The following is a 17,362-nucleotide window of genomic DNA, read 5'->3' on the forward strand; positions in this document are numbered from 1 at the left end:
TTTCAACACGTGCCAAACCTCATTATCCTGTAAACAGTTTTCTTTAGGCAACAATGTTTCTCAACACAGTTTCATGAACCATTTTAACGAATAAACAGTGAATAGAAAAGCACACCAATGTGTGGACAGTCAGTAATCCTGTGGGTCAGTCAACCTACAGCTGAATTTTTACTTTTTTTTTGTGGTCATTCCCAATAGGAGAAGTAGCTTAAAACTGAGTTTTGCACACCATGACACAGAATGAGGTGCGCACATTTTCCTGTGAAGCTGTTTTTCAGCAAAAAGAAGTTGCATTATAATGCAATATTATATATTAAATATCAGAAAAAGAGACTGGAAGGCCCAGTAAATTGATCTTTTCCCTGTTATTACTGCTCAGATTTGTTGGCAAGTGCATAGTGGGGCTATAAAAACTTATATAAAGTATAAATGTATCAAAATGAGACATTTGTTTGTGTAATCAGAAGAAATGTGAAGGCTTCGTTGCTTTAAAATTAGTTGCCAGCTACCCAACGTACGCTTATATTTAACATAGGTGGTTTGAATGTCAACTGCAGAGTTAATAGATCTCACACCTGTTTGAATCTACTTAGTTTTTTTTTTTTTTTTTGCTCTTGTCCTGTTAGAGAACGTCAGCTTCCTCAAACTTCATCCCTTCAATCAATCAAGGTTATGTGATCAGGTAATGACATTTCCGCTGTCAACAAACCACAGGGGGAAACACCTAGGTCTCTGCCATCTCTTCTGTTGGCTGATAAATACATATTTTAAATTACCTCAGCTGATAAAAATCAATTTCCAAATCTTCTACAGAATAATAAGAATCAAGAGCAGACATCCATCAAAAAGATCTCAGACTTCACAGGCATTATATCTTGTACTCAACCTGAATATGTTTCAGTTACCCCACAGTCTGGATGGCTGACCTTGCAGAGAATAAGGTACAGTCAATATGCACAGTTGGGATGACTCCGCGGTTTTCTACACCAGGAAGCAGCAGGATGCTGCTACATATGCGTAACGGAAAATCTGCAAACTGGTGCCCCATTCCACGTGATATTCGTTATTGATGATTGTGCTACAAAACTGCCTCTGGTCTTTCAACACTCTAATTAAGTGTTAAATCTATTATATATGATCAAATCAAATCTGCATCTACCAGCGTACAACTAAATACAGAGTTTCCGCACTAAGAGATTACTTCTACAAATCAGTGAATGAGAAGGTACAGAATGTGGAAGCTTCAGGCTAAACCTAGACTGGCCTAAGTCCACTGGCTGCATGTAATTGCATGGTTGTATAACCCACAACCCTTCAATCCTTTTTCACACAAAAATTGACAGTAATCTTTACTTGAGAGTTAGAGAGCTAAATTAATAAATACATTATCATCCCAATCTTGGTCTATGGTCAGGATTGGTTAGTTTTGGAATTAACAGCTATTCAGAAACGGCTGCTCTGTTACTGCTTCCGAAAAAGTCTAAATATTTTTGGGACTTCACATTTGGCCCATCCGTGACTCCCACTGAATTAATTCTATTGTCCTAATCCCCTGTAATACTCTGTGATCCAAGTCCTACAGTAGGGAATTGGACATGTTACTGTTCTGCCATCGCAGACAGGTGGTTTTTGAATGCTTGTAAAGGTGGGAAGACTGGCTGAAGCGCTTTCCACACTTTAGACACGCATAGGGCTTCTCCCCTGTGTGGACACGGATATGTTTTTTGCAGTCAGTCAGGGTGAGGAAAGTTTTGCAGCATATTTTACAGGCGTATTTCCGAGCTCCCTCAACCACCAAGACGTTGTGCTCTGACAGAGCCTTTTTGCACTTGGATAGGACGTCTGCTGAGGCTCGGGTAAGCTGAGGGGGGAGGGAGGTTGGTCGGCTGCTGTTCATCTCATACCCACCACTCTCATTGAGAAGCAGGGGACCTACCAGACTTGAGGAGGAAGAGGTGGAATCCTGAAGAACTCCACTTACTCCTTCTTCTCCTCCCATACTGGTGGCCATCTTTGGAGCAATACGTCTGTAGCCTGGATAGCCCAGAGAGGCAGTGCTTGCTCCTCCTGTCCCTCGTGAGGGTCGTCCCAGGGAGTGAAGCCCCAGACTGGAGCGCTGGAAGTCCAAACCAAAAGGATCCACTCCTCCACGTCCTCCACTCACACCTCCCCCACTTCCTCTGGGGGTCCCCAAACTGTCATGCAGGGGACGAAGGAAGAGGGAATCGGGTTGTAAATTGTCTCCAAAACTACTGCGACTCTCACTACTAAGTGGACCTGACTGCAGGAGAGAAGAAGAACCAGAGCCAGATGGTCCAGCAGCTTCTTGTCTTAGCAGGAAGTGATGTGGTACTGCATCCCCTGTTGTTGTGTTGGGAAGGTCATCTTCTGGTGTAACCAACACTGCATTGCCACTTCCAAAATCCTTCTGGTTTAGGAAACTAGAAATACTAAATCCAGATTTGCCACTCAATCCATTATTACATACAAAACCTCCTCCAACACCATTTCCCATGCTGCTCTTGAGGAGGAGCTGGGAGCTGGGCTGCAGCAGGGAATCAGAGCTGGGCTGTGGTTCAGAGGTAAAGCTGCGGTCACTACTCTCTGGGCTCAGCTCCACCTTCTCCTCCTCCTCCTGACCTCCAGGTTCAGCGGGGTCGCTGCCCTCAGCTTGTGATGTAACGTCACTGATTTCATCTGTAGGCTCAGGTGAGCTTAGTGGCTCTCGTTTAACCACCACCTATGGAAAACAAGCACAAGCGTCATCTCTAGTAAAAGAAGAATTTGTTAAAAAAAAATAAAAAAAACAATCAAGAATCAAGGAAACTGCAAAGACAACAGTTAAATTAGAACAGAATGTTCTTGTTTGAGGCATTTTGATAGTTTGTTACAACAATAACAACAAAAGCAGCAATTTTACCTTCTGTTCTTGTTCTTCAGACTCCTCTTCCCCCATTCCTGATTTCATCTTTACCCCTGCTCTGTTATCCTGATGGTCCTGGTCATCCATGTCCTCCTCCTTGCTGACCCCACCCTGCATTCTCCCAATGTCCTCGCCCTCACAATGTCCACTGTCTGACTGGCTAGGCATCTGTGGGTCATCTTGGGACACCCCAACTAGACCAGTGATTGCAGCATCTATTTTTGATTCATCCCCCATCTTGTGGGAGTCCGGGGAAAGAAGTGCTCCTTCCTCTCGCCCTGCGTTTACCCCGTCTTCTTCTCCTAACAAGCCCAGGTTTGGGGCTGAGTTGCGCTGCCTCTGCCTGGGTCTTTCCTCTGACAAGCCCAGAGCAAGAGAGGGTTTGCGTTTGTGGAACCGTCGGATAGGGAAGGAGGCTCTCTGTTCTACCCCTCTATTGCCAACTAAATTTCCTACCCCCTCTTCCTCCAACCCACCCAGAGCAGAGCTCACCAAACTGAGGCCAAGCTGCTGCAATAGGAAGGTGCGTTGCATCTTTGATGTGCCAGCATTTGTTGCAAGGTTAGCATTCGCTGCCAAAGTAGGGTTCAATGCTAAATCTGCTACTTGCTGCTGCTGCTGCCTGCGTCTCTGCTGCTCCTGCTGAGGGTGTTGATGGGTTGGTTGGTCAGATGACGGAGACAGTGGCAGCGTGCGTGTTGTCAGATAGTGTTTGCAAGCTTTGACTACATTGTTGAGGTGCAGGTGTGAGGCTGCAAGAAGAATATCCATGACATTACTCTCCCCCAGCATTAGTGTGGATGTGTACATCATGTCCACCAGAGCAGCAAAAGCTTCAGCTGTCACCACCTACAAACACACATGTAGATATTTGTGTTTATGTTTATAAATATACACCCACACACACGTATTTAATATCTACATTGACACAATATTAATAATGTCCTGACCTCACTGTCCAGCTGAATCATGTTCATGCTTGCATCTCCCTCTGCAACAGTGAACAGGGCTCTGAAGTGAGTGCTGCATGCTGCCAGCACTGAGCGGTGGGCCTTAAAATGCCGGCTGCCCACCACAATCACGCAATCACACAATTGACCGTGGACACGCTGATAATTCAGCTGCTGGAAGATCTGCTCAAAGTGCCCTGGGAAATCCATGGCCCTTAAGACACGAGTAAACACAGGTCACAAAGGTTAAACGAGTATAAAAATAACAAAATAAAGTTACAGAGTTCAGCTGATCATTAATCACCAGGCATTTCTTTCTCGTTGTATTTTAAAGCCTAAATATTTAGATAAAGGTTTGCTTGTTTCTGTAACTTGGACAATTATGAGAATAGTGAAACAAAACATGCCACACCGACTTGGCTCCTGGGAATTGTGTTAAATGCGTTTCACTACTTCCCCAAACTATTAATGCATAAATAACCTCTCAATCTGGTAACTACCCCCGTATCTTATGTGAAAACCATGACATTACTACATCTTGAAACATGAGAAAGTTGTGTAATTGAGAAGACCTACAATGAGGGCAGGGATAGAGGGGGTGGAGCGGCATGATGAATACATTTTGTGTGTTAGATTAGTTTGAGGGGGTGTCGAATATAAAGTAATAGTAATCTGGGGTCAAAGGGTCTACAAAAAAATGTATTCATCTGCACCTGAAGCAGTATGTAATATTAAGAGAAATAAATATCTTGCACTTTATCCCGTCCTGCTGTTTACCATTGTTTAGAAAGGGGGAGGCTTTCAGGTGCTGCTGAGCTGACCAACACAGCTGAGTTTACTCTGCACCGCAACAACATTAGGCACGCAGCTAACACGGCTATTGTCCGACCAGTTAGCCACCGTAACTAGTTAAATCCGCAACAAGACTAAACAAACAAAAAGAGCAGTGTGAGATAAGACTCGGTACCGTCTACCGTTTGGCCTACCTTGTATTTACTGACAGTGGAGGTAAAGAGCGGGGAGGAAAAAGGGGCCCTGACCGGAGACAGCCGAGGCCAAAGTTAGCTGGCTACAGCCCAGCAGACCGCCTGTTAGCCGCTACGCCCGCCGGAGCATACAGCCGCCCGGTCCCTCCGTCTAAACCGAAAAAAAAAGAAGCTTTCCCCTCACCAAATGTTAACTAGCTAACATTTGTTCCGCTACACCCATGTCCCCTGAGGTCCAGGCTGAGCAGTGCCCTCGGCCTGTCTGTCTGTGTCTGTCCGAGGTGGTGGCGGTGATGGCCGGCAGGTCTCACACATCTGTCGGCGTTAACCCGAGCGGAGTCCGGTGCAACAACAACAACAAAAAAACAAAAACAAAAACAAAAAACAACAACCTTCAGTAACACCGAGACTGGCTCTGGGGCGCTTAAGGGTTCAAAAGAGGACAAGAGTAAAAAAAAATTGTGATAATGTCTTCCTCAGACTCAGACGGGTTTTCCACAGCAGACTCACACGGTGGCGCTGTGCCTCACTCCTCGTCCGTGACCCCGCCGGGGTGAAGCGCCGCAGCCCGGCGGAGCCCCCACATGGCGGCTGACGGGTTCATTCTTATCGGTTTACTTTTTCCATTTTAGCACGACATCAAAAACAGATTATATGTTGTTGCAGGGATAGGCGCAGTCAAGGGTTCAGCATCCACCGAGGCTCAGCGTGACTTTTAGCATTAGCCAATGATGGGTTCAATAGTTTCGTTTTAGTTTTCATTTAATTTCATTTCATAAAAAATGTAGGTGGTTTTCCAGGGCACATGGTGCTGTTTTCCCACTGGTAGGGGAAGACGAGCAAGTTTACAAAAAAACAAAACAAAACAATGACTAATCTACGCAGGCAAATTATCTCTAAATCTTAAATAATTGGCATTGATGTTTTTCGAGTTAAATTATGTCACTCGATTGCAGGGAACAAGCCGCAATAGACACGTATTTAACCAAGTACACATGGGCTGAAAAGTATTTACAAACCTAAGAAAGGCCATCATTGCACGGTGCCAACTTCAAGCAGATTCTCAGTATTTGAGGAATGCGCTTTTCACAAAACGTTTTCAGTAAACGATAATGTTCAAAACATTTATGAGAAACCCTCGTATCGTTTAGAAATTGACGTCACGTGGAGGGAATAACTGTAGATTTGTTTTTGCTGGATAAACTACATATGGGATCAATTTCAAAGATTTGCCCGCAACAGCTGTATCACCGTGTAGTAGTTTGTGTGTGGTATTTTCCATTCTGTTACATTTTTCGTCTTCTCTTGATACAAACAAAATTAACCGCGTTATAATGAGAGCCATAGAAATGCAATAATGAAGTCCAAAAATATTCAATTCCACTCTCCGTTAAATTGATCAGATGGAAGGCTGTTTTATGAAAGATGGGAAGGCGAATACATGTTTGTGCTTCCAGGAGAAAACCCGGCATGTCTTTTGTGTTATGAGGCGGAGCACAATCTACGTGGGTGATATGGAGCTAAGTACGCCAAAGTTAGCCTTCCAGCAAAACAACAAACTGTCACAATTGCCGGTTGTATCATTATTCTGCCCCTCTCGACCGTGACAAAAAACTGGTGTTGGATGATATTTTTCTTGATTCGCTTGGATAGCTTGATCGTTCCTTGATGGAGTAATGCGGGTTTATTAATCTGACAAATTAAACGGATTGATGTTATAACAACAGACCAACGAGCAAATATTTATATATATTTGTAATTTGAAGAAGTAATAAATTCAGAGTTAACATTAAGGAGTAAATACATTTATTATACATTACATTTAGTTACATTTATACTGTCTTACATGTGGCCCTCGATGAAAATGAGTTTGATGTAAGGGTTGGTCGCAAGGACGGAGGTGCGCATGCGTCAGCACGAGACGCGTGACGACAGCAACTATGGCCGCCTCCTGCTCGCTCGTGTGTTGTGGAGAGGAGAGAGAAGACGATAAAGCTGTTATTGGTGACTATATCTGACTTGCTGTTGAGCTGAACTTTTTAGGACATTAAACCTTTATTATTATGATGCCAGCAAACGTTGGGTCACATTTTCCTCTGAGTCATAAACACCAGTTGTGTTCACACGTGGGTGCCAGGAAAAGCAGCTGGTTTAGTTGTGTGTGTGTGTTGTTCGTTGCTGTATAAAAGTGATGTTTTGAATTAGCTCGATACGTCCTTTTAGTTTCTCGATTCAAGTATTTTTTGAAACTCCGAAGACGTGTTTTCGACGGATTCCGTGTGTTGACAAGTCTCTCTCTTTTTCTTTCTCTTTCTTTGCTGTCTATCTCAATTTCTCAGTCCGCTTTTCAAACGGCTGCGTCAGAAATACAGACAACTTGAATTTCTCGATGTACAAGAGCTCAGATGAGAATAATCCGAGAAAGAAGGCTAGACGGATATTGGTGAGACATATGCACCTTCACCCTTTGAGTTCTTTACCATATGACTTCAAAATGACTTGCGCAGGCTGTGTTGCTGATATCTTTGTCTGTGTAGGTTGCTGAGACGGATAGACTGTCCTATGTTGGAAATAATTTTGGAACGGGCTCAATGAAATGCAACAATCTTTGCAAGTAGGTGAACAGGGTGGAGAAATTGGGATTGTGGCCCTGTGGCTCACCGACTAAGAGTCAATATTAATGCACATTTGCTTTGCGTCCTTGCTTAGATATTATGTAGGAGTGCTGAACAAAAAGACCATGCAAATGGAAGTGCATACCGCTCAGCTCTTCAACATGCAACCTGTTATACCAGGTAAGGAAAACTAACACCAACTCATATACATTACCATTTTGAACGTAATGTACGGGCAAGCTATGATGACTTTTAGTGAGAACCAGATAATCATTTGATAGGAAACTGTTTGATACTTTGCTTATTTCTGTGTTTTTGATCTTTTGTTTTTTTTTAATGACCAGGAGAGACAACAGATGGCCCAAAACCCCAGGAGTTTACTCAGACTTACAGAGAAAAGGTACATTCATATGCTCTTTTTTTCTTAGAAAAAGAGAACACAGAAATAAAACTAAACTCTACATTTTCTCCATAGGTTGACTCTTTGATTGAAGCATTTGGCACCAACAAACAGAAGAAAGCTTTGAATTCTCGTCGACTGAATCAGGTGGGCAGCGATACCCTGCAGCAAACTGTGGCGAAGGCTGCCAGCACTGTGATCAACCAGAAGGGTCTGGACGGTAAGCTACATAGTCCGTTGGCACTGATTCCACGAGTCCAAAATGAACTCGTTATCTGTCAGTTATCCTTAAAGACATTTCAATTCAGAGATGTCAGTTAAACAAAATATGAAGCTAACCAGGAAATTATATCTATGTCAGGCTTTGTTTTTTTTTTTTTTTTTTTTTTTTTTGGTCCATTTTTTTTTTTTGCCAATGTTCTCATGTCAATTTGTTTCTCATATTCTTTTTAAAATAAAGCTACTTCTCTTTCCACAGCTCTACAACAGGAGGTCATAGAGACCGAGTCCCAAGGAGAGCTGGCTCTCCACCTGCCTCCTTGTAATGCAGAAGCAGACAAACCTGAGAATGTCTACCAATTTGATGATCGTATCCTTGGTTTGATTTGTGATTGTTGGACTAAGAAAATGCAAGAACTGTTGATCCTATAGTATGTGCTAAAAATTTAAGCTTGGTTAATTTGTTTGGCACTCTGTCCTTAATTGATCACCACAGTACTTAGTCCAGTTGAGTTTGCTGCTTTGGAGCAGGTTGGTTCCAAGATGGCAGCACTTACCCCCGAGGAGCTGGAGAAAATGAGAAATGAAGCAGGGTAGGCCAACAAAGCGTTACACTTGCCTGGACATTTCATCAAGTTTCTGGTGTTTACTTTCATTCTGACTTTAGTTTTTGTTTTGTTTTGTTTTTTTTTCCTCAAGGTGTTTGTGTGTAGTGGAGCAACTACAGAAAATGCCAACTGAAGGTGAAGGCAGAGATAAAGTGGCACGCTGCGCCTTCTACCTTTCCATGCTACTCAAATTGTTAAAGCAGAGGAATCTCACCCGCAAATGTGAGTAATGTTTGCTTTCTTCATATATTTTATGTTTTAAGATTCTTTCAGTACACACTCACTTGGGACCACCAATTACAATTACATTGTAATTTGTTTCTATGTCCAGTTGGGGAAGAGGAAGACTGCCCTCGGATCATTCAGAACAAAATGTTCAAAACATTCACAGTGGAGACTTTCAGAAATGGCAGGTACGATGGAAATTTGTCACTTGTAGAGATGTATTCAAAGCACACAATGTGTCTGGAATTCAATTTGGTAGGATTTATTGAAAAATTTTACATAAACAATGCATGGAAATAGCTTTTTACCTTTGTTTGGCCAAATTCAAGTTACCGGGAAGTGGCTGCAAACATCTGTTGCCATTTTTAGCCCTTATTACACTTACACACTCAGCCGGGCAAGCCCAAACCACAAATTTGCCTCAAATGGCCCTCTTGGGCTGTAAAGCTGTAAAACACCCCGTATTTAATTTGTATAGATCCACATGTGGATGTTAGTAGGAACTCAAAATAGGTTTAATGGTATAACGGTAGCAGAGATTTACAATAATGCTACTCAGCCAATAAATCCATTATGCATTTCACCTTTTTAGGGTCCTGAACACAGTGTCAACATCAATGCGAACCAAAATAGCAGCTTACTCTCTTGCTCTTCTGCTGCATTTGGATAACATGACTGCTGACCTGACATTACTGCACCGTGACCTTGGAATCCCTGAGCCCAGGTAAAAAAAAAATGAAAATCCAAGTCTCTCTTTTAATGAGGAAGCTTTCTGTCAGTTTAACCAACACAGGAAGACTGTCGTTGAGGTCAATGATGACATTCTGTAAGATATTTTGCTGTAGATATTGTTGCTCCATTGTGATAAAATTTCCGGATGTTAATTAGACTATTCCTCTTATGTACAAGTGGTCATCATTCTACATCACTCAAGAGGTGATTTCATGTTTTCCTTACAGGATGATTGAAGTTGCAAAGTCAATGGGATTGACACTAATTAAACCAAGCCGGGGAAAAGCTGAAAACACTGGACTTCAAGATGAGCACAAAAAAGCATGTCTTGTTCTGCCTCTGGTTAAATATGATCAGTTCATGGAGAGACGGAAACGCAAGAAAATGCGCTGAAGAACATAACAGGAAAGAAAAAATGGATAAAGAGACATGACCCAAGAGTTGGAAATGCCACAAACAAGAACTGTTTATTGATGGATTTTGTAGACAAATAAAATGGTCAATTTTGAGTTATACACAGTATTTAATATTTTTTTATTTTGCATGACACCACAAAATAGCAGAATAATAAGCTGTAAACAAATTCTAGATGACAAAAACAATATTTTCAATGAAACGTATAGGCACATTTGTAGACATAACATATTGCACAATGAACATCTTTTTCCATCCATAACTTGCCTTTCCCAGGTGTGCCTGTGTGGTTGTGTTTCACTGCAGGACATTGATATCTGTCTTGCCCTCCCTATGTGAATTTCATTTGGTCAAACCTGAAGTGCATCCAAAAAAAAAAAAAAAAAAAAGGGATGATACCAAAACACAGACCTACCAGGAAACAGGCCTGTTCAAGAGACAGAAACTTAAGTTTGGCTCTTTGTTTTTCTTTTTGTTTGCATATCCATTTCTCATGATGAAAACTCCTTCTCTAGCTACAATCACTGATTAAATAGAGAAACAAGGCACAGCTTCACTTTGTAGCATGGTTGACTCCTGCTAGGACTTATAAATGTGCACTTCCTAATCAGCAAGTCTCAGAAGCAAACTGGCATAACCACCAAAGTCTACAGCAGCCCTGTACATGAAATCTGCATTTGCAATGAGAACATGAAGTTAAAGCTTGAAATGGTAGTGTATGGAAAAGGATGGTTGAATGTCTTGCATTCCAGCATCACGTCCAGAGTCTACATTTGAAAGCACTGGCTTTATATCAGAAAATTACAAAAGTTAATTTACAAAATGTTGTGCTACCTCAATGTACTAGAAGATGGACAGCATTCAGTCCAGCCTCTGTACTTGATTCTTACTCCACCATGAGAACACACCGATTTAAAAGTAACGATGTGAACCTCATGGTAGTCATTTGTATTGGTTTGTAAGTGCTTGCAATGATTCACAGGATGGAGCAGAACATGCTGCCACTGTGGCAACCGCTCTCCACAGTGGCGCTGATCCTGGTTGTCATGGAAATTCCAAGTCGTGAAGGATACTGGGATGAGGACAAGCCCGTGGGGGAGCTAGCCAGTGGACGAGGTGGAGGGTTTTCCAAAATCCAGGGAGGAGCAGATGTGCAGCTACAAAATGCCAAGACATAAAAGTCTTTTTTGTTCATATAGGAAAAGCAAGTTCAGAAGTCAAACCTGAACCTATTTTCAAATGTTTCCTGCGGTTTTCAACTTCAGCAAAGTCATTTTTAATCAAGGTCAGTCTGGTCAGTGTTTCAGTCATTGGATGTCTAGATAAAAAAAAAAAGGTCAAGCAAAGATTTGTTCTTAGTGGTTATAATCACCTGGTCTGTTTGATTTGGAGAGCAAACCTCCTTTTGAATGTCTGATACTATACCACGACAAGCTGACAACAGCGCTGGATCTATTTCTCTCTGTAAAGCCAAGTTGAGCTGAGTGTCCAGGTCTTTTAAGTCATCATTACAATTTAAGGGTCACTTTCTCATTGTAATTTGATAATCACATTTCAAAATGAACTCTGAAAGTCAACTAATGTTCTTATTACCTGTTGTCATGTCTTTGAATGTTGTTGTTGCGCAGCACACAGCTCTCATTGCTAGGATCCTTATCTAGCAGTGTTTTCTTGTTTCCAGGATGGCCCTGGAACAATAGATTGTCATGGACAACACCTTTCGCTGCCCCTAGCACAGCAATACCACAGCCCTGTGATGGCTGGACACGGTTGCGCAACACCTAAAGGTGAGAAAAGTAGATAAGTGCTGACATTACAGATATATATATATATATAAATACTGAGTTGTTTTTGAAATGTGAATTTAAAAAAAAGTGGCACATTTTCATGCCTAACTACATCTTACCTTAATGTCAGCAATGCCTGAGACCTGAATCCCACATCCGCGGTTTCCTACCACATCATTCTCCACAATCTGCCCGTTGCCACTGAAACTGACACCATGGCCATTGTTTTCATAGATGCCATTGCCACGAAGCTCCACTCTGCAGTCTTTCTCCACTGCAACACCTTCGCGGCCATTTTCAAGTATGCAGTTTGTAACTAGTCTGGTCAGCTGACTGCTTTGTAGCACAGCAATTCCTATGCTACGGTTACAGTTTATAAGGTTAGCAAAAACATTCAGGGGCTCACTGCTCTTCACGTACAGACCAACTGCTACAGAGAGGAAAGCAGAAAGATGGACATCAAATTAGGGATGGCGACTGAGTGAAAATTTAAATTTTAAACAATTGTCTCTATTACCTCCATTGTAGCTTATACAGTTGCTCTCCACCAGGGCCACACTAATGGAGCGTCGGGCAGAATGGCGCTCATCCTCACTGTCCAGATCACTCTCCCACGCAAACAATTCCCCCTCTTCATTTAAGTTCTCCTGTCTTTCTCGTCCTTCTTCTACTCCCCTCCTTTCCCCACTCCCTCCTTCTCCAACAATCCCTTCCTGCCCTGGCCAGTTCCCCGCCCTAGCCTCTATGTTCTCCGGCTCTTTTCTGCAGAACACAGCCAGTCCGTACATACAGTTATGGGTGATGTAATTTCCTAGGAGTTGTGGGAGGCTTGATGACATAACCCACACACCACAACCTTTGTTACCTAAAAAAAAATAAAAAGAGAGACAGAAAACAAATGAAAAATGTGTGCTGGCAGCTGTTGTGAAGAATTAAAGTCAGGCTGAAATAACACACAGTAGACATGGTTTCCCTCGATAAGTCCTCGTCCTCGCTCTCCCACCACCACACCGTCTGAGAAGCCATAACAGATGTAATTGTTCCTCAAGATGGGGTCACCACCTCTGCGGATGTCTACACCACCCCACTGGTTCTCTTTGATAACATTCTCTGAAAATTGAAATGCATTTGTATATTAAAACATATCAGATCTAAAGGGTCTTTAGTTCATAAATAAATATAAATACCACAAGCAGCGCTTTTACTTAACGGAAGTGGCATAATAGTGGCTGACAATATACAACATTTTGGCATGCTGATGTGCAACTGGTAAGGAGATAAGGCACACACACTTTCATACCTGTTATCATCCCTCTTCCATTCTCATTTATAGCAATTCCTGCTGCCTGGCCCTGGAATATGTGATTCCCGCTTTGAGAGACAGACAGAGGCAAAGTAGGATAAGTATGTTGTGTTGTTTAAAAAAAAAAAAATAAATAAATTACGCTTTATAATCTGGAAATTACGGATTATACATACTATGAGTGATCAGAAGATCAGTGCACTTTTCTGGAAAATCTAAATTGTTCACGAAGTGCATCATACCTCACCACAGGATTTCCACTGAAAAGAATATAAACGCCTGCTTCTTTGTTGTTAAAGATCTGGTTGCTCCGGATTGACCCTTTCCCATTGCCAAGGACAACAACCCCAGAGCGTAAACCACTGTGTATTCTGTTACACTGTGGAATGAAAAACAGGATGAAAATATGCAACAACTAAGTCATAACCAGTTGAAGTGAGATTTTCACTAAGATCATCTAGAGAAGGTGAAGGAGAATGTGGACCTGATCGTGGCCAGACAGGCCAACTTGGAATGCTAGTATTTCTTGATTCTTTTTAGCATACAGCATTCAGTTTATAAAAGAACATTATATTTAATGCTGTATTTGTATTGGCTAGTAATTATATGTAGGCTGTAGTGGCAGTCACCATTTTGGAGCCAACGCAGAAGACTCGTCTCTGTTATGTTAGTTTGGGGATAGTTTGGGGCGGCCCACAATCGTGTGGTGTATAACCACCTAAATGACTTAAGCCATAGGTGCGGTAGTTACCACTATTATGGGATTAGCTCCTTTTCGGATGTCCAGACCCGCCTCTCCGTTTGAGTGGATGTTGTTTTCTGCAATGAGGCCTTGAGCAGAGAGACGCAGGAATACCCCTGATGCTCGGCACTCACAAACTTCATTTCGCAGCATCACTATCTGCAGCAGGTGAGAGGCAAAGACACAGCTCCAGTAACTTTAACTTTGAATAGGATACTGCTGCTCAATTACTCATGATATGGAGCTACTCCCTAAATTCAGGGCACTAATCAAATTGTTTTCTGCAAACTGAAAACCACTTAACATATAAAACCTTAATGAGTTGAGATACATTTAAGTAAAAGTTTATTTACTGTGGAGTTCTGGATGCAGCGGACAGCATAGTTCAGCCCTCGGAAAACACTGCCCTCCAAACGAGCCTGACCGTAATTAGACAAATGCACGCCTCCCTTCCCATCCCGAAAGAGGCAGCGTCTGAGGATGCAGCCAAGGGAGGATGCTGCCAACATCTGAGCTTCTGGGTCCCTCTCCAGTTCCTGCTGCAGGGTGAGGGGTTCAGGGGTCACAGGCTGGGGATCTGAGGAAGAGGCAAGTGGCAAAGAGCCATCTGCCTGAAGCTTGAGCAAATGGGATAGGCCGTGATTGTTATATGGGATTTTGTAATCCAAAGAGTTTTTAGTGTTGGTTTTATCTCCATGTTGGCTCTCCTCCTCTCCCTCACTGTGTTCACCATCACTCCATCCATCTTCAATCACACAGCCCTGACACACTACGTCCATCTTGTTCCTCTTCTGCCAGTCATCCACTTTCACGTGTTCCTTTTTGATATTATTACCAGGAAGTTGATGTCCACAAGTGGAGCTACCCAGACGACCTCTGGGAGAGCTACCATTATTCCCAGAAATTCCACATAATGGGAACGTCCTAGCCAGGGCAGCTAAGTGTTTACAAGCCCAGTTCCGCTCCGACACTGGAGGACCTTCCACGGTCACAGAAGCTGTGTCACTTCCAGAGAACTCACAACTTTCCAATAAACTGAGAACAACACCCAGCAAGTGTGCAGAGCTGCCCTGTGAGAAGGAGCAAAAACGAGCCTGGCATGTTCCCGGTCCACGAACTTGCAACTGAGCCCCCTCGAAGTTGCAGTTATCAAGCTGGACATGACCCCACGATGTCTGGAGCAAAATGATGAGAGACAAACTGGGGTCAGACAGAGTTCAGCAAAGAAACAACTGAAATTGGAAATAATTTAGGGAAGGTACTGCATGAGTGTGTGAAAAGCTAAATGACTGATCAAGAAATTGATTAGTCAATGAACCTTAACATGATCGGCAACTATTCTGATGATTCATAATGATGCCACAGTTTGAGCATCTTCCTCTAATATGAACTTTTAACATGTTTTTGAAAGTTGATTGTGCTTTCTGTAACTCTGAAGCCTAAATAAGCGTGTTGTTTATGGAGAAAATAATCAACAGATTAGCACATAATGAAACAAATCATGCTATAGATGCAAGAAATTTCTTAAGACAGCTGTGAAACGTTGGTAACGGCTGTGTAAAGAAGCCATTTCTGCATATTGTGACTTCACCTTGTAGACCACAGTCGAGAACCAGGGTGGCATGAACACCAGGTTACACAGCCTGGCAGTAGGGCACTGTTGCTCCATACACACCAGGAGGGCCACCTCGCCCAGTGTGCCCAGCCCAATCACCTCCACAGGCACCTTCAGTGCCACCTCAGCCTGCTCCTCATACACCCCAGGGTGGAGAACCACACGGTCATATGGCCCTACCGCCCCCAGAGCCCCACGTAAGGTCTCAAACTCGCACCCAGGACCCACATGCCAAACCCTGCGGTCTTTTCGGCGGCGGAAGAAGAGGAGGCAGGCAGAGGACTGGAGCTCTGGCCCATTCTGAGTCCAGGTACGGGTGGCCAGGGCTTGGTGCTTCAGGGCCTCTCTCCAGGATGGGGGCTCCAGGTGGGGCTGGCTGGGCCAGTTGGGGTGACGGCACTCGGGGCAGCCGAGGCAGAGCTGTCTCCAGCGGGTGTTATCCAGAGAAAGGATGAGCTCTCGCCATGCGCGGCACACCTGGCAGCAGCGGCCCAGGTCCGGCAGGGGGAGGTAGGCCAGGATGACCCTCCACAGCTCCACGGGGAGGCTGCCCACCTCCATGGCAGCGGAGCACCGTGACGGCAGGCACACCTGGAAACAGCCATCCACGTACACACACACACACCGTGCAACACAAAACGGCAGTCGTTACACAACAATAACGATGAAGATCAGCAAGCACGCAACAACAGAACTCAAGAAGCGACAACGCATGGCGAGCTACACGAGACGGAGACGATGTCGTGTAGTCTGCGGCGTTATTGTGAGTCTGGTTTGTTCTGCAGATAAAGGCCTGAAGTGTTGTGTTGAAACTTTGCTAAGGTTCACGGTTAGCTTGCGAGGCAGGGCTGTTTTTGTGTGTGTGTGTGTGTGTGTGTGTGTGGGGGGGGGGGGGGGTTGCAAAAAAGAAAAAAGAAGGTCGTGTAACGGACGTTAGCTGCATGTTACAACATTTCCTCTCCGGAAAAAAAAAAATAAACACAACTTCACCTTCTACCGCTTTTTTCCCACACTCAGACGGACCAGCACATGTTCAGACCCGCAATATTTACATGTCTGCGGTGTCGACTGGCTCCCGCCGCCTCCAGACTTCATCACAGCCCGCGATGACAGCCGAGCAGACATCGGCCGGAGTTCAGACGTTTTGCTCCGGTTTACGGCAGCAGACACAAACAGCCGCTCCGTCTTCCGCTCCCTCTCCGCGGGCCGTCCGCGTCCTCCTCCGCAGCCCCCGAATCCGAGCAGCTGCCTGTTGTTCCGCCATCCTTTACTATCTTACAGTCAACGCCATTCCTCCAAATGCTGCGACCCAAGCTCACGCCGAAATAATTATTGGCCAATCGATAGGAATAATCAAAGTTTGGGAGAATGACTTTTGCTCAAGTGAGCAGACACGACAATGAAATATAATGAAAGTTCCCACCTTTTATTGAAAAAAATAAAAAAATAAATAAAATGCATTTTAGATTTTCAATATTTGCAACTTGTGCAAAAAATGTCAAAATACAAGAGGCTCTTTGCTGGATAATAAAATGTTTGCAGGCTTTAATACTTGCCCAGGGGTATATGGGGTGCTCAAACCTTATATGACATAAGTAATAATATAAATATTAATAACTAATTTACATGTAAACCAACCAGACTGTGTTTTATCACAGCATAGAGACAATCCAGTGGTTGTGTCCCTTACAGCCCGGAAACATCTGCTGATAAAAACTGAACCATTTTTCCCCTGCCCCTGACTTCCAAAATGTATGGCTTGGCCTGACAACTAGCTTTTTCTGGCCAGATATTGGAGCCTTTCACAGATCATTAATGTATTATTACTGCATTTAAAATATAT

At 43.4% G+C, this 17,362-nt stretch overlaps 3 protein-coding genes across 5 annotated transcripts; 1 reads left to right on the forward strand and 2 right to left on the reverse strand.

Moving 5' to 3' along the window:
• Positions 1–575: 575 nt before the first annotated feature.
• Positions 576–5,249, reverse strand: zbtb5 (zinc finger and BTB domain containing 5). Its single transcript, XM_029512500.1, has 4 exons — positions 4,860–5,249; positions 3,874–4,087; positions 2,921–3,772; positions 576–2,740 (listed from the first exon to the last, which is right to left on the reverse strand). Exons 2-4 carry the CDS (start codon positions 4,081–4,083, stop codon positions 1,577–1,579), a joined length of 2,226 nt encoding a protein of 741 aa, XP_029368360.1. The 5' UTR covers positions 4,084–4,087; positions 4,860–5,249; the 3' UTR covers positions 576–1,576.
• Positions 5,250–6,792: 1,543 nt separating this feature from the next.
• Positions 6,793–10,410, forward strand: polr1e (RNA polymerase I subunit E). Its single transcript, XM_029507529.1, has 12 exons — positions 6,793–6,863; positions 7,199–7,302; positions 7,397–7,473; positions 7,569–7,654; positions 7,819–7,874; positions 7,950–8,094; positions 8,353–8,463; positions 8,590–8,686; positions 8,793–8,923; positions 9,033–9,114; positions 9,519–9,650; positions 9,886–10,410. Exons 1-12 carry the CDS (start codon positions 6,800–6,802, stop codon positions 10,049–10,051), a joined length of 1,251 nt encoding a protein of 416 aa, XP_029363389.1. The 5' UTR covers positions 6,793–6,799; the 3' UTR covers positions 10,052–10,410.
• fbxo10 (F-box protein 10) lies at positions 10,106–16,760 on the reverse strand. 3 transcript variants are annotated; one of them, XM_029506586.1, is made up of 11 exons: positions 16,510–16,760; positions 15,496–16,110; positions 14,258–15,079; positions 13,914–14,063; positions 13,405–13,541; positions 13,160–13,230; positions 12,817–12,969; positions 12,377–12,724; positions 11,979–12,286; positions 11,666–11,853; positions 10,106–11,229 (listed from the first exon to the last, which is right to left on the reverse strand). In XM_029506586.1, exons 2-11 carry the CDS (start codon positions 16,078–16,080, stop codon positions 11,049–11,051), a joined length of 2,943 nt encoding a protein of 980 aa, XP_029362446.1. In that variant the 5' UTR covers positions 16,081–16,110; positions 16,510–16,760; the 3' UTR covers positions 10,106–11,048. The 3 variants fall into 3 exon arrangements, with proteins under 3 accessions (XP_029362446.1, XP_029362363.1, XP_029362276.1); XM_029506503.1 differs by having other exon boundaries at positions 11,979–12,289; positions 16,572–16,758; XM_029506416.1 differs by having other exon boundaries at positions 11,979–12,289; positions 16,510–16,758.
• Between the last annotated feature and the right edge of the window lie 602 nt (positions 16,761–17,362).

The sequence above is a fragment of the Echeneis naucrates genome, chromosome 1, assembly GCF_900963305.1.
Source record: "Echeneis naucrates chromosome 1, fEcheNa1.1, whole genome shotgun sequence".
Lineage (NCBI taxonomy): Eukaryota > Metazoa > Chordata > Actinopteri > Carangiformes > Echeneidae > Echeneis > Echeneis naucrates.

Coding starts and splice junctions, on each gene's coding strand:
- zbtb5 (XM_029512500.1), bottom strand. CDS start 4,083: ATGGATTTCCCAGGGCACTTTGAGCAGATCTTCCAGCAGCTGAATTAT. Junction 3,773..3,873: donor TGATTCAGCTGGACAGTGAG/GTCAGGACATTA, acceptor GTGTGTTTGTAG/GTGGTGACAGCTGAAGCTTT. Junction 2,741..2,920: donor CTGAAGAACAAGAACAGAAG/GTAAAATTGCTG, acceptor TGTTTTCCATAG/GTGGTGGTTAAACGAGAGCC.
- polr1e (XM_029507529.1), top strand. CDS start 6,800: ATGGCCGCCTCCTGCTCGCTCGTGTGTTGTGGAGAGGAGAGAGAAGAC. Junction 8,687..8,792: donor AAAATGAGAAATGAAGCAGG/GTAGGCCAACAA, acceptor TTTTTCCTCAAG/GTGTTTGTGTGTAGTGGAGC. Junction 8,924..9,032: donor GAGGAATCTCACCCGCAAAT/GTGAGTAATGTT, acceptor TTCTATGTCCAG/TTGGGGAAGAGGAAGACTGC.
- fbxo10 (XM_029506503.1), bottom strand. CDS start 16,080: ATGGAGGTGGGCAGCCTCCCCGTGGAGCTGTGGAGGGTCATCCTGGCC. Junction 15,080..15,495: donor TCTCGACTGTGGTCTACAAG/GTGAAGTCACAA, acceptor ATTTTGCTCCAG/ACATCGTGGGGTCATGTCCA. Junction 11,854..11,978: donor CAGGCATTGCTGACATTAAG/GTAAGATGTAGT, acceptor TCTCACCTTTAG/GTGTTGCGCAACCGTGTCCA.